General features: G+C 50.9%; 1 protein-coding gene across 1 annotated transcript in view; it reads right to left on the bottom strand.

Annotated features, from left to right (window-relative positions):
* Positions 1 to 11,191: 11,191 nt before the first annotated feature.
* The window catches only part of LOC105827271 (chromosome unknown open reading frame, human C11orf24), a 9,888-nt gene continuing 6,186 nt past the window's right edge, over positions 11,192 to 14,893 (bottom strand). Inside the window, exons 3-4 of the mRNA XM_012665334.1 lie at positions 13,237 to 13,401; positions 11,192 to 12,483 (exon numbers count right to left, since the gene is read on the bottom strand). Of these exons, the coding sequence (XP_012520788.1) occupies positions 11,372 to 12,483; positions 13,237 to 13,312 (1,188 nt within the window). The 5' untranslated portion in view covers positions 13,313 to 13,401 and the 3' untranslated portion in view covers positions 11,192 to 11,371. The remainder of the gene's footprint in view (positions 12,484 to 13,236; positions 13,402 to 14,893) is intronic.

Below are 14,893 nucleotides of genomic sequence, written 5' to 3'. Positions count from 1 at the left end.
CTGAGGATCTTTTCCTTTTTCTTCCTTTTTTTGTTTTGGCACGTGGATGTCCATTTGTTCCAGCGCCGTTTGTTGAAAGGCTGCTCTTCCTTTACGTGTCTTTTCCTCTTTGTTAACAATCCAGGTAGTGTCTGTGAGTTCTCCAACTTCGTTTCTCTTTTTCAGATTTGTTTCAACTATTCCAGTTCCTTTCTCTTTCCATATAAAATTTAAAAGCAGCATATTGATACCCAGAAAAATATCCTACTGAGCTTTTGATTGGAATTGAATGAAATCTATAGATCAATTTGGAGAGAATTGTCATCTTGACCATATATATATGCGGGTGTAGATATATATATAATATATATCCATGAACGCAGGGTGTCTCTCTGCTGTTTAGGTCTTGTTTGATTTATTTCATTAGCACTTTGTAGTTTTCAGTTTATAATCCTGTGTATACTTGTTAGATTTAAACCTGTTTAAAACTTTTAGGAACCACAGTACTGCTCGTGCTGTTGTCATTACTAGTGATCCCTGAGGGAGGGAAAATGAATGAGGTGAGCCCTAAGGAGGGCTCCACCTTACTGTCCAAAGTTTCCAGTCTGCGGTGCACGGAGGAACCGAAGAGCAGCCCCGCACCTTTCCCGAGTTGAGGAGCTGGAGCTGGAGGTCTGGGAGGCCCAGGCTGGAGTTCACAGGGCAGAGTACGAGAAAGAAGGGGGAGGAGAGCGAGAGCGAGAGACTGCGATTGCACACTGGACGTCCGCGAGCCTTTGGGTGGCAATTAACCTGAGGACCAATCGGTGCACGCGTGTGAGGGGAAGGCCGAGGCCGGGGAAAGAACCACCCGAAGGGTCGGCGGGAACAATCGCGATAGTGCACACAGGGCTGCGGATATTTTGTCTCTCCCAGCAGCAGAGTGGGACCTAATGGAACTTTGGGTAAAGTACTCAGAAGGGTTCTGCCTCCGTGGTGGGGAAAGTTATCCCTAGACTAAACATGGCCCTGGTTCTGCCTCACAAAGCAAGACCAGAAGGAGTCAAACTACTTCCAAGGAATTTAACTGTGTCCCAGAACAATTTTCAAGAATATTTACATGAATACAAAAATAATCACACAACCAAGTAAAGTTGTTTTGAAAACGAGCACAGATGATGTATGGAAGCTACTAAAAAGCTGCCAGGCAGGCAAAAACGCGAGCACTCTGAGCCATAACGAAGAGAAAATTAAATCAATTGAAAGTGAATGAGAAATGACACAGACGTTGGAAACAGTACACAGGACATTCAAATAATTAATATTAATATTAATACAACTATATTCCATATGCTAAGGAAAGGAAAGATTAAGAATGTTAAGTAGAGACATGGAAAATATTTTTTAAATACCCAAACTGAACTTCAAGATATTAAAATTACAATATCTGAGATGGAATGTCATATTGGATAGCATTAACAGTAGATTAGACAGGACAGAGGAAAAGATCCGGCAGCTACCATGTCAGAGGAAGTCCTGCGGGTGAAGGAAAACGATAGAGAGTGAAGCCGGGGCCCCACGAAGGAAGGAAGAGGTCTGGAAATAGTAACTACGTGGATAAACATATAAGACTTTTCTTGGGCCGGGCGCGGTGGCTCACGCCTACTCAGCCTCCTGAGTAGCTGGGACTATAGGCACCTGCCACCTTGCCTGGCTAATTTTTCTATTTTTTGTAGAGATGGGGTCTTGCTCTTGCTCAGTCTGGTCTCGAACTCCTGACCTCAAGCAATCCTGCCTCGGCATCCTAGAGTGCTAGGATTACAGGTGTGAGCCACTGCACCCTGCTTGAGTAGTGTTCTATTGTGTATATGTACCACATTTTCTTTATCCATTTATCTGCTGACGAACAATTAGGTTGATTCCATAACGTGGCTATTGTGAATACTGCTGCAATGAACAAGCGAGTGCAGACTTTTTTTGACAAACTGATTTCAAATCTTTTGGGTACATACCCAGAAGTGGGATTGCTGGATCAGGTAATTGACTGTTTAAACAAAAATAGTAAGAATCTGTTGTGGGATTTATGTAAAAGTAAATGTATGACAATAATAGCATAAAGACTGAGAGGAAAGAAATGGATATACACTATTGTAAGTTTTTTATAACTATAAATCAAGTGGTATAACAGTGGTATAACTCGAAGGTAGACTATAAGTTAAAGATGTATGCTATAAAGCAACCACTGAAATGTAAATCCAAAGAATTTTAGCTGATAAGCCAACAGAGGAGATAAAATGGAACCCTGAGAAATACTCAGTTAATCCAAGAGAAAGCAGAAAAAGAGTAAAAAGGGAACAAAGAATAGATGAGACAAAGAACACAATAGTATTAATCATACATAATACAATAGTATTAATCATATGTTAAGACTTAACCCTAACTGTATTAATAATCACATTAAATTTAAATGATCTAAACACCTTAATTAAAAGGCAGAGATTTGTTTTTTAACGTGTACACTGTACACTGTGTAAGAAATTAACTTTAAATGTAAAGACATAAATAAATTAAAAGCAAAAAAAAAATATGCCATGTTAACACTAGTCAAAAGAAATCTGAAGTGGTTACATTAATATTAGACAAAGTAGGTTTCAGGGTAAAGAATATTACCAGGTATCAAGATTATTTCATTACGAAAAATGGGTCAATTCATTGAGAGGACATAACAATCCTTAATGTTTATGCATCTAATAACAGAGCTTCAAAATATTAAATATGTGACATAAGAAGTGAAAGAACTAGAAGAAGAAGTGAATAATCCACAATTTTAGCTGGAAACTTAACACCCCATTCTCAATAACTGACAGAACGAGCAGCAGAAAGTCAGCAAGGATATGGAAGACTCGAACGAGACATCGGCAGAAAACTTCACCCAACGATGGCAGAATACATTCTTTTCAAGTTCACATTTGCCAAGATAAACTATATGCTGAGCCATAGAACAAGTCTCGATAAATTTAAAAGGATTCTTTCTTTGAATATAATGGAAATAAATTAGAAATTAATAACAAAAATATCTCTAGACATTCTCCAAATATTTGGAAACTAAACAACATACTTCTAAATAATGAATGGGTCAAAAAATCAGAATGGAAATTAGAAAGTGTTTATTAATAGAACCGAATAAAGTGAAATACATTATATCATATGATACTGACATATCAAAATGTGTGAAATGCAGCTAAAATAGTATTTGGGGGAAATTCAAAGTGCTCTCTCTCTCTCTCTCTCTCTCTCTCTCTATATGTATATAATAACAAGGTCTCAAATCAAGGACCTCAGCTTCCACTTTAAAAACTAGCAAAAGAAGATTGAATTAAACTCAAAGTAAAGAGAAGAAAGGAAATAATGAAGATTAAATTGGAAATCAATGAAGTAGAAAACAAAAATAACAGATAAAAATCAATTAGTCCAAAAATAATTCTTTGACATCGATAAAGTTTGTAAATCTCTAGCCATAGTGATCAGGAAAAAAGAAGAGAAGACAAAAATTACCAATTTCAGGCATGAAAGAGGTGAATGACTACAGAGTCTATAGACACTGAAAGAGTGACAAGGGAAATCATGAACAACTTGGCAATAAATTTAGCAACTTAGATGAAGTGGACAAATTCCTTGAAAGACACAAACTACTAAAGCTTACTCAAGAAGAAATGGATAACTTAAGTAGCGATATGTCTATTAGATAAGTTGAAACTGTAGTTAACTTTCTTACAAACAAAAACTAGGCGCAGGCCCGGCATGGTGAGTCAGGCCTATAATCCTAGCACTCTGGGAGGCTGAGGCCAGTGGATCTCTTGAACTCAGGAGCTCAAGACCAGCCTGAGCAAGAGTGAGACCCCCATCTCTACTAAAAAGAGAAAGAAATTAGCCAGACAACTAAAAATAGAAAAATTAGCTGGGCGTGGGGGTGCATACCTGTAGTCCCAGCTACTCAGGAGGCTGAGGCAGGAGGATGGTTTGAGCCCAGGAATTTGAGGTTCCTGTGAGCTAGGCTGACACCACCGCACTCTAGCCTGGGTGATAGAGTGAGACTGTGCCTCAAAAAAAAAAAAACTAGACAATTCACAAATGTGTGGAAATTAAACAGTATACTCTTAAATAGCCAATGAGTTGAAGAAATCACAGGGAAATTGGAAAATATCTTGAGATGGAAAAAAGCTGCAAACACAGCATAGAAAATTTAAGGGCAGCAGAGAAAGCAGTGCTAGCGGAGAAATTTATTGTCATACCTGTCTATATTAAAAAAGAAAAAAGATCCCAGATCAGTAGCCTAACTGTACATCTTAATGAGCTAGAAAAAGAGGAGCAAACAAACCCAAAGCTAGCAAAAGGAAGAAAATAATAAAGATTAGCGCAGAGACAAACCAGACAGAGACTAGAAAACGAGTAGAGAAAATCAGTGTCAGGTTTCCTCAGGAACAGGACCAACAGGACAGATGTGGACGTCGATACCTAAGAGAGCGTTTGCTCTGGGAACTAGCGCACGTGGTCATGGCGGCCGAGGAGTCCCGCGGCGTGCTGTCTGCGGACTGGGAATGAGGGGGGCCGGCGGTGTGGTTCCCTCTGTGTCCAAAAGCCAGAGGACAGGGGGCACCAGAGGTGTTAACGCTCAACTGATGCCAAGGCCGGAGAAACTAAGAAATTGGTGTTAAAGGCCCAGAGTCTGGAGGCCCAAGAACCTGGATTTCTGATGTCCAAGGGCAGGAGAAGATGGATGTTCCACCTCCAGAGGAGTGAACTCACCTTCCCTCTGCCTTTTTGGTCTAGCAGGGCTCTCGGTGAATCGGACGGTGCCCAGACACTTTGGATGAGGGTGGATCTCCCTTACTCAATCCGGTGATTCCGATGCCAGTCTCTCTCCTCAGACATACCCAGAAATAAGGCCTCACCAGCTATCTGGGTATCCCTTAACCCGGTCAAGTTGACATCTAAAATCAACCATCACGCGATGACACCAAAACTTGGTTCTTTGAAAATATCAACAAAATGGAGAAATTTTTAGCTAGTCTAACTAAGAAAAAAGAGGGAAGACTCAGATTACTAACGTCACAGATGAAGGGACAAATATTGGATGATTCCACTCTATCTGGAATAGGCAAATTCATCAAGAGAGAAAGTAGACTAGAGATTCCCAGGGGCAGGGGGGCAGGGGAATGGAGAATTATTGCTTAATGGATACAAAGCTTCGGTTTGGGATGATGAAAAAGTTCTGGAAGCAGTGGTGATAGTTACACAACACTGAGAATATACTTAATGCCACTGAAATGTACACTTAAAAATGGTTACGATGGTAAATTTTATATTATGTCTATTGTACCACAATGATAAAAAAAGAGATTATAGCATCTGTCCTGCTCGGTGACTTGCTCCCTTGCTGGCTTCGAAGAAGAAAGCTGTGTGCTGTGAGCTGCCCGGGGTGTGGCGCGGAAGTGGATGCCGCCTCCGGAAGCCAGCGAGACACAGAAGCCCTCGGTCCCGAGGCTGCAGGGAACAGAGTGTGGCCAATTGCACGAGCTTAAGAGCAGATCCTTCCCCAGGTGCGCTGCCGACGACGCTGCGGCCCTTGCCGACACCGGGACTAGACCTACGTGAGAGCCTGAAGCGGAAGACCCAGCTCCGCCGCGCTCGGATTCCTGACGCACAGAAACTGAGAGGACCACGTGGGTTGTTTTGTGGTGACATTGTTCTGAAGAAATAGGTCCCTAACGCCAGCAATATCGTACTGCACCATCGGCAACTTTTTCTGTTGTTGCTCAATAACATACCTTGGAAAACTATTGGTTCTGTTCTATATACAGCTGCAGCTCATTCTTTTGAACTGCTGTTCAGTACTTTACAGCACTACTGAAGATGTTTTAGAGCTTTTGTAAATTTTGCCTTTACAAATATCAATAATATTGCCAGTGATGTTCTTCTAGGTGCCTGTGTGTGCCTCCGTAGGGCAGAAACCAACATGTGATTGCATCTTTTTTTTTTCTTTTTTGAGACAGGGTCTCACTCCGTCACCCAGACTGGAGTGCAATGGTGTGATCACAGCTCACTGCAGCATCAGACTCCTGGGCCTAAGCGATCCTCCGGCCTCAGCCTCCCAAGTAGCTGGGGCTACAGGTGCGCACCATCACACCCAGCTACTTTTTTTATTTTTTGTGGAGGCGAGCTCTCACTGTGTTGCCCAGGCTGGTCTCAAACTCCCAGCCTGAAGCAATCCTCCTGCCTCAGCCTCCCAGAGTGCTGGGATTACGGGCGTGAGCCCCCGCGCCCCCCTCAGCTTTAGATTTAATGCCACTGCCAGTCACTCTGCAAAGTGCCTGCACTGAGCTCCGCTCCCCAGTGGGGCCTGGGAGCATCCATTTTCTCCATAACCCATGACTGCCTGTCTCTGTCACCACCGCAACTCCTGGAGGAAGCACTTCCTGTGGGTCTTTGTGTCCTGGAGCTCAGTCCAGGGCCTTGCGTGGATCCCAAGACATGAACATGCTCCCTTATCTGTCCACACCACTTTCTTAACAGCTGGGCTGTGACAGCCCACTAGGGACGACCTTCTGCCCACAGTGGGCTGCACCACAGGGGACCCCAGGAATTGGACATGGCAGGTTTTTGTGTTTTTTTTTTGAGACAGAGTCTTGCTCTGTCACCCAGGCTAGAGTGCAGTGGCATCAGCCTAGCTCACTGCAACCTCAAACTCCTGGGCTCAAGTGATGCTCCCACCTCAGCCTCCCGAGTTGCTGGGACTACAGGTGTACACCGCCATGTGTGGCTAACTTTTATTTTATTTTATTTTTTAGAGACAGGGTCTCACTATATTGCCCAGGCTGGTCTTGAACTCCTGGCCTCAAGGGATCCTAAAGAGCTGGGATTACAGGCGTGAGCCACCGCACCCAGCCCTTTGCACTTTTTCTTTTACCTTTTTCTTATGGACATTTGTAAACATACACACACGGAGAGAGTGGGAAACGGACCCCCCATGAACCCGCCAACCATCCTGGATGGGCAGCGATGACGCGGGTCCTGTCGCGTTTCCCCACCACTTTCTCCGCCTGCCGGAGCATTTAAAGCAAATCTCAGACAGGATATCAATTCATCTGTAAATATTTCGCTGCAACAAAGTAATGTTTTAAACCCCGAATGAGATGACATGATTCCTGCTTATTCCCGAGCCCCTACACTCGCAGCCCTGGGGCCTTCCCAGCCTCTGCCTGGACCCGTTCCCTGCCTTTTCCCGAATGCCTCCCTCTGGCCATGTGCATTTTTAGTTCAAATGTGTGGATTTTTTTCCTAGTCGCAGTGGGAGTCATCGGAGGGAACCGGGCAGGGGAGTGTTATGAGCTGAGTTATGTTTCTAAAATATCCTCCCGGCTGCTGCGGAGGATGAGCCCGGGGGGTGGGGGAGTAGGAAGACCGTGAACCGAGGTAATTAAATGAGAGCCTGGCTCGTAGTAAGTGTTCAAACAATATTAGCTATTTTCAGTCATTGTGCTGGATAAACCTTGGCCCTCTTGTTTCTAAGCAAAGTTGTAGATAGAAAAATGGTGGTTCAATGTGGCCATGGTTTTTCCAAACTGACCCAGCTGGTCAGTTCTGGGACAGAAGCCCTAGGCCTGTAGGTGGGTTTATTGCATTCTCCCTGAACTCAGGCTTCCTTCTGGAGGGGAGACAGTTATAGGCACAAATGACATAGTTCCACCTAGAACATTCCGTCCCACGGTGGAAGACAAGACCCCCTGGTCTGGGAGGAGGGCCAGAGTTCTCCAGTGTGGGGTAACCAGGAAGGCTTCCGGAGTCAGGTGAGCTTGGCTGAGGGGTTTCTGCAGGCAGAGTTGGGGTGGTGGGCACTGCAGGGAGGAGGGTGGGACAGAGGGTCTCGCTGGGACCAGCACCCGGGGCCAGCGAGGGGGTCCGCGAGGGAGCCTTGACCGCCAGGGGGAGCCCTTGGACTTCCTCGGCCTGGAGCTGCGGGACTGTCCCTAGAGGAAGCTGGCCTGCTCCGGTGCTGGTGCCCTGTCCGTGCTGGTGCCCTGTCCGCCGCAGGAGGCTTTGTAGAAGGGGCTCCCGTGGCCGCCTCGTGCTCCCAAGCCACGGCTGACATTTGCAGACAGACAGACCCAGTGCGAATCCTGCCCTGCACTTGCTTGGCAGGTGACCTTGGGCGAGCATCTTGGCCTTTCTATGCCGGTTTCCTCACCATGCAGGGAAGAGAGCTCCGTGGGGGCCGAGCCCTGAATTGGACTCTCGCTTCCACCTCGGCGTCCGGCACCTTTCTGTGCAGACTCTGGCCCATCAAGCAGGGACAGCCCCTCCCGAGTGCCAGAGTCGTGCTGGGCCCTGATGAGTGCTTGCCCTTGTTGCGGGGCCAAAGGGCCCGGAGGGGGGGGGTTTTGGGGCCCCTTGCCGGGCGGCTTTCCTTGGTGGGGGGAGGTTGCTTCTGTTGGGCCCACCCTTCCCTTTTTCCGGGGGTTTTTTTTGTTTCGGCGGCCGGTTTTCCCCGGCCAGGCCTTGGGTTCGGTTGGGCGGGGTGGGGGCTTCTTTTTTGGTTCCCCGTTTGTTTGGGGACGGTTGTTGGTTCATTGGGCCCTGATGAACTGAGTTGATGGAACGTACAGGCAGGCCGGGACGGCGCCTGGCCCCCAGCATAGTCTGGTGTCCTCCAAGGCAGGGAGGAGATAGCTTGGGGCCCCTGCGTTTGGGCAGGCCTGTGATGGAGGGGCCCTCAGCTCTCTTTGGCCAAGACACAACCAGAGGGGTCTGCCCTGGCCTGGAATGCCAGGTGGTTCCGGGCGGAGGAGCTCGGCCCTTACCCAGGGAAGGGCTTTGGGCAGGGCCTTGGTCAGATGTGTGTTTTGAGGGGTTCCTGGCTGCAGGGTGGAGGACGGATGGACCAAGGCTGGCCTGGGGGCAGAGTGACCTTGGCAGGCAGTTGGTGGCGGGACTCAAGGCAAGGCATCAGCCGGGCCCGGGCAAGCGGAGTGGCCGGAAAACAGGAATACTTAGGATGGGCGACTGGACTTGGGATAAAGCACAGGTTTCCAGCTCAGGGAAGCGGTCATGCCATTGGGTATAGGGAGGGCCCTTAAGGCCAAACACAGCCCTGGGGGCCGGTGCCGAGCTTGGCCTTGGGTGCTGAGTTGGAGGCGCCTGTGGCCCACCGGGAGCGCCATCCGAGAGGGCGGTGGGTGTTGGGAATGGAAGCCCCAAGGAGGGCGGGGCAGGGAGTACGACCATTTCTCTCAGGGGATAAAAGAATCTGGGGCCCCTGGCTGGGGCTGGCGGACAGGCTGACCCTGTGGACCCCTTGCCCCCATTCCTTGGATGTAGGGGTGCCCCGCAGAGGCCCCAGTCACAAGCTGAAGTCCGGCCCTGCGCGCTGCTCCTCATTCTGCCTCCCCAGAAAGGAACGAGGGGCCCACAGCCTGCGAGAACACCCTCCAAGCCGCGGCTCACATGGGTGAGACTCAACCAGCCGGTGTGGGACGCCTGCCCTTGATGGGCCAGGCCTGGCACAGGCCGCTGGGGTGATGCAGAGGAAAGGGCATCTTCTAAAGCCCCCAATTCCCTGCCCCTGGTGGGCAGAAATGCCTGTTCCGGGCAACAGGTGGCTTCTCAGAGCCGAGGACGATGCTGTGAGCAGGCCTGGAGCTCAGGCAGTGGGGGTGACACGCGGGGGCTGGAACCAACCACCTTCCAGCCACCGCCGGAGCCCACACCTGAGATCAAACATGCAACTGCGGCTCAGGCGTGTGACGAGCGCTAGGAACTGGGGAAAAGGACACAGATTTCGCTGGAGCGCAGCTGTCAGTCTAGATGGCAGGACTCAGAGACAGGACGGGGCCAGCGGGGGCCGACTGGACTAAAACGAGAAAGGACAGGCTGGGGGGACCGGGCTGGAAGGCAGGAGGTGAGGACCGTGTGAGTTCTGACCCGCTCCCCCGCGCCGTATCTCTCTGCAGCCTTGGCTTTTATTTCAAATAGTTTGGGAATTTACTACTTTTGTCTCTTATTACGGGCCATTTGAAGTCCTTTTTGGAGACAGAATTTGAGAAGCGGGACACGGGCTAGCCCTGCGAGATCCCTGAGGGCAAACTGGAGACTCCGAGGGCCTCCGGAGCAGGTGAGAAGCAACAGTCAACCCCCTGCCTGTTGGGCCAGGCACCTCGTGGTCACGTTGTGACAGATGTGCTCTTTCCCCATTTCTCAGATGAAGCTGAGTTCCAAAACATTCCATTCAACTTGCTCCAGGTCACAGTTAGCACATGCAGACCTGGCCTGGGAACACAGCTTCCCAAGATGCCCCGGCCACGCAGGGCCACTGCTCCCGCTGCCTTGGGCAGGTGGGCAGGGAAAGGCTGGCAGGCTGAGCTCAGCCCAGGCAGGGGGCAAAAGAAAATAGTTAAGCAAGAGCCAGGGCTCTAGAACCAGGGTCTAATCCTGACTCTGGCCTCACGGGTGACTGACTTCTCTCTGCCTCAGTGGTCCCATCTTTAAAATGGGGATTGTAGTGCTAATCTGGGCTTCAGGCGACAGCCACATGAAGTACATGCATTCAGCACTGGGGCAGTGGCTGGTGCACAACAAGCACATAGCAAGTTCTGGCTCTGACTGCCACGGGCGCGGGGCCTGGAGTCTGGGGAACTGTCCTGGTGAACAGTCCTGCATGGAATCCCAGACCCGTCCCCAGGGCCCAAGATGACCGGGGGCAAGGTCCTTGGCCTCTCCACTTGCAGTAATGGTCCTGCCACCTGGGGAGCGGTGTGGGGGTCACGCACTGAGATTCTGGCTCCGCATGTGGGTAATGGGTTGGATTCGGCTCTTTCACCCCCAAACCAGGTTCCAGGACGCTCCCCATCGAACGCGTCAGAAAAGGAGGACTGAAGACCTTGGCTGGGGCCTCCTGCCGTGCGCCCAGGGCAGGTTTGGGTATCAGAGAGAAGCCCAAGAAAGTGGCAAGGACACAGCAGACCTCCAGGGCTCTGTAAAACAAACCCCATCATACGCATCTCAGAAAGGCTCCTCCCTGAGCGACTGTGGCCAGGACGCTCTGACACAAACACGGAGAGATAGTCATTGCTTTAATTCCGGTCAGGACGCCACGTGCTGGGGGCACTGGGCTTGCCCGCCCCACCCCGGGGCAGACTCACGGGCTGCTCCTGTACACACGATTGTTTACAAAAATAAATATGCAAAAAGCAGCAACTCTTTAGTGATCATGGAATTAATCTGACAGCAATTAAATGTGTTTAAGCGTCTGGCATATCTCCTAAATTGCACCAGAAGAATTTTGGAAGCACTTGGTTTGGTCTCAGAGGCAAAATGAAAGGACGAGGAAGGGCCCGGCCTTCCAGCCAGCCCGCCACGCTCACATTTCCGAGTCCGCGTACATGCCGTTGATCAAATAGTCCACCTGGGTGTAGTCCTTCTTCTTGTAGCTCTCATAGGCTTGCAGGGCAAACAAAACCAAGACTGTGATGAAGAGGGTCACCCCGAGTAAGAGCACCACCAGGAGAGAAGTTTTGTCCTCCAAGGACGGGGTCAGGGGCTCAGTGGTGACCAGCAGGTACTGGCCCTGGGTGCTGAGCTGGCATGAGTCTGTGGCTGGCATCTTCGGGTCCCCTGAGCTCCTCGGTGTTGGTCCGGCGGACGTAGTACTAGGAGTGGCTTTGGTCTCCACCTCCTCAGGTGTCTGGGGTGTGCCTGGCCCATCAGGCCCCTGCGTAGATGGCGTAGGGCTTGGCTGTGTCGTGGGGGACGTGGCCTCTGCCCTGGGGGTTGGGCTGGGGTGAGGTGCTGGCACCGTGCTGGCAGTGGGCTCCTCGGCTTGTGCCTTGGTGGCGGTCACCGCAGTTGAGGACACCGAAGCCATGGAAGGGGTGTTGGCAGACTCCGCAGTCACGCTGGAGGGGGCAGGTGTGGAGCTACTTGTCTGAACCACGGGCCAGTCCTTGGCCGCCTGGACGGTGGGGCCTCGTGCTTGGGGGCCAGTGGGAGTTGCAGGCCTTGCTGTGGAGCTTGCGGGTGTGTGCTCGGAAGGGCGGCGCGCGCTCGTGGAACTGCTCACATTTGCTGTGGCAGCGGCAGCAGTCTGAGCGTGAGTGGCTGATGTTGCCGGTGTGGCTGTTCTTGGCAACGTGCTACTTGGCACTTGTGCAGGGGGTGTGCTGGGCAGCGGGAGCCCAGCGGCGGTAGTGGATGGCGTCTGCCATGGGGACGTGGGGACGGGCAGTGCAGATGTCAGGGGAGCGCTGGAGGCTGCACCGCCGGTCGTGCCTTGTGCAGTGGCTGGAGAGCCCGTGTCTGTCCTGACTGTTTCCTCTGTTACGATGTCAGTAGCTGCGAGATTGGCTGCCGAAGTCCCTTTGGTCAGCGTGACAGGAGAAGTTGTCACTGTGGTTATTTTCTCCAGTGTTTTATTATCACCTGTTTCCACAGATGTATCATTCTTGATGACTTTATTCCACATCGTGTTAGGGGCTAACGAGAGAAAGAGACACAATCATTTTCAAACGTGCACGCGTGGATGACTCAGAGACCCCTCCGCTCCGCCCCCGCGGGCTGGCTTTGCTGTGCCCGGTCTCCTCAGCCCAGTGGAGTTGGGGAGGTGATGTCCGTGTGAACACGTCGTCCTCCCTTCTCCCTGCCCGCACCTGGCGTGCAGCCTCAGCACTTTGACTTTAAAACTCCTTTGCCCTCCTGAACCCCCAGCCCATTGAAGTCTTAAGATTTGATCTAATTCCCAAAACATCAGAGTGGAAATCTCACATGACAGGTGTGAGTCACCATAGAAAAACCCCGTTAAACACACCCGGGTTTACAAAGCAGAAAAGTTGTTGCAGATATTCACATCATGAAAGAATGCTTGGCTTTGTGGGGGTATCCACTGCAGGAGTGCTTGGAGATGAACACTGCCTGGCACAGGGTAGGAGCACAGTTACGTATTTGACGTCTGAATGACTGAACTCGCCAGTGAAGATCATTTACAGGAGACACGAAATCACGCAGCCAAGCAAGTGAACTTTTCAGGGCTCAGCTGCCTGGTCCTGCTGGGGCTCCCTACCCACGCCAGCCCCAGAGAAGTTCGCTCTGGCAACCTTCCCAGCCCAGCCCCTGGCGCGGGCCGGGGCTCCTGACTCGCTGGCCTGCATTTGCAGACACTTCTCTCCTGGGCTCAGGGTGCTTTGTGGCCACTGTGGGCCTGTCCCGCAGTCACACGGCTTTCTCACTTACGTAGATCATCAGATGCCACTCGGCTTTCAGATAAGGACAAGGAGGAAATCCAAATGAGCATGAGGGCTGCCCACATCTTGCGGGTGAGCTGGGAGTGAGGCTGGTGGTCCCCAGGCCAGCAGCTCCTCAAGCTGTTAATGGTTCCCTTCTGCTTGGCTGAGGACTCTGTGGTCAAGAAAGGACACTGGTCAGAAGGCGTCTGGTCAGCAACACACAGCCTCGCCTGCAGCCAAGGGCTCAGCCCTGCACCTGCCGTGGAGGCTCTGCAGGGTCCAAGGTGCAAATCAAGCTGAGTGCTCAGACCAGGCCTTGGTGCCCAGGGAGAGCACAACACATGCCACCCGTGGTGGCAATAGCGACCTGCCCCGTGCCTTGAGACAGAGTCTCATTCTTCTGCCCGGGCTAGAGTGCCGTGGCGTCAGCCTAGCTCACAGCAACCTCACACTCCTGGGCTCAAGCGATTCTTCTGCCTCGATTTCACCATGAGTCTCAACCTGCAGAAGTTCCCACTCTCCCACCCCAAAGTTTAGTGTTTAAAAGAGGAGAGAGGGCCAAGACTTGGCCATGTTCATAGGGCTAAGGCCTTCTTATCACAAAGACTGACCAAGTCTTCCTCCTCAACTTGTCCCATGGTCTGCAGAGCACAAGTCAAGCCTAACGCGCCTGTGTGCACCCTGTGACAAATGGCCATGCCTTTCACGTGGAGACACTACTTAGCCATCCATCCATACATCCATCCATCTGTCCACTCATGTATGCATCCGTAAGTCCATCCATCCATTCATAAATCCAACCACTCATGCATCCTTAAATCAATCCATCCTTCAATATATCCATCCACCCATTCATCCATCCATCCACTCATCCATGCTTAAATCAATCAATCTATCCACCCATTCATCAATCCAACCATCTAATAGTTACTGAGTGCCTACTCATGTGCCAGGTAGCGCACTTAGGACAAAAAGATGAAAAACACACAACCCCTCCTCCAGGGCGCCTGCGGTCCAGTGGGAGGCACAGGACAGAGGTTGTTACAGGCTGGCACAAGTGCTGAGCAGGGTGTGACTCGGAGCCACGAAGCAAGGAGGCAACAGCATCTGGACAGGCCTTGAAGAGTGAGGTGGGCTGGTCTTCTGGGCAGAGATCCTGAGGGTGGCAGAGGACAGGGTGCCACAGGAGCCCAGAGGACACTGAACTCAGCCAGTGGTGGTGTTGGGCATGCCAGGGAAGGTTTCCTGCAAGTGTGACACCTGGGCCACATTCTGGGAGCTAGATGGGGACCCACCTGGTGTCGGGGACAAGTAGCTCGAGAGCAGCAGATGACCACAGCGGGGTCAGAGGCCGGGGTGGGGGCCAGTGGTGAGACAGGGATTAGGCTGGAGAGAGGCGGGAGTTCCTGGGAGGTCCCACAAGCCCCATGGAAGTCTGGATTTCACAGCAGGGGGACAAGAGCCCCTGCAGAGCCTAGACAAGGGTATGGCAAAAGCAGGAAGGTGCTTTTAGCAAGAGCAGTAGCAAGGGCGGCCGATGAGGGGCAGCAGGGGCCACGATCCAGGCACCTGACACAGAGGGTGTCACTGAATGAATGAATGGGTGAGTGAATGAGTGACTTCTCCACTTCAGAGACTGCGGCGGTCCCCACAGCTCTCCCACT

The sequence above is a fragment of the Propithecus coquereli genome, unplaced genomic scaffold (genome assembly GCF_000956105.1).
Source record: "Propithecus coquereli isolate 6110/MARCELLA unplaced genomic scaffold, Pcoq_1.0 Scaffold120, whole genome shotgun sequence".
Taxonomy (NCBI): Eukaryota; Metazoa; Chordata; class Mammalia; order Primates; family Indriidae; genus Propithecus; species Propithecus coquereli.
The sequence above is the reverse complement of the archived record's forward strand: the minus strand, read 5'-3'. Positions and strand labels throughout refer to the sequence as shown.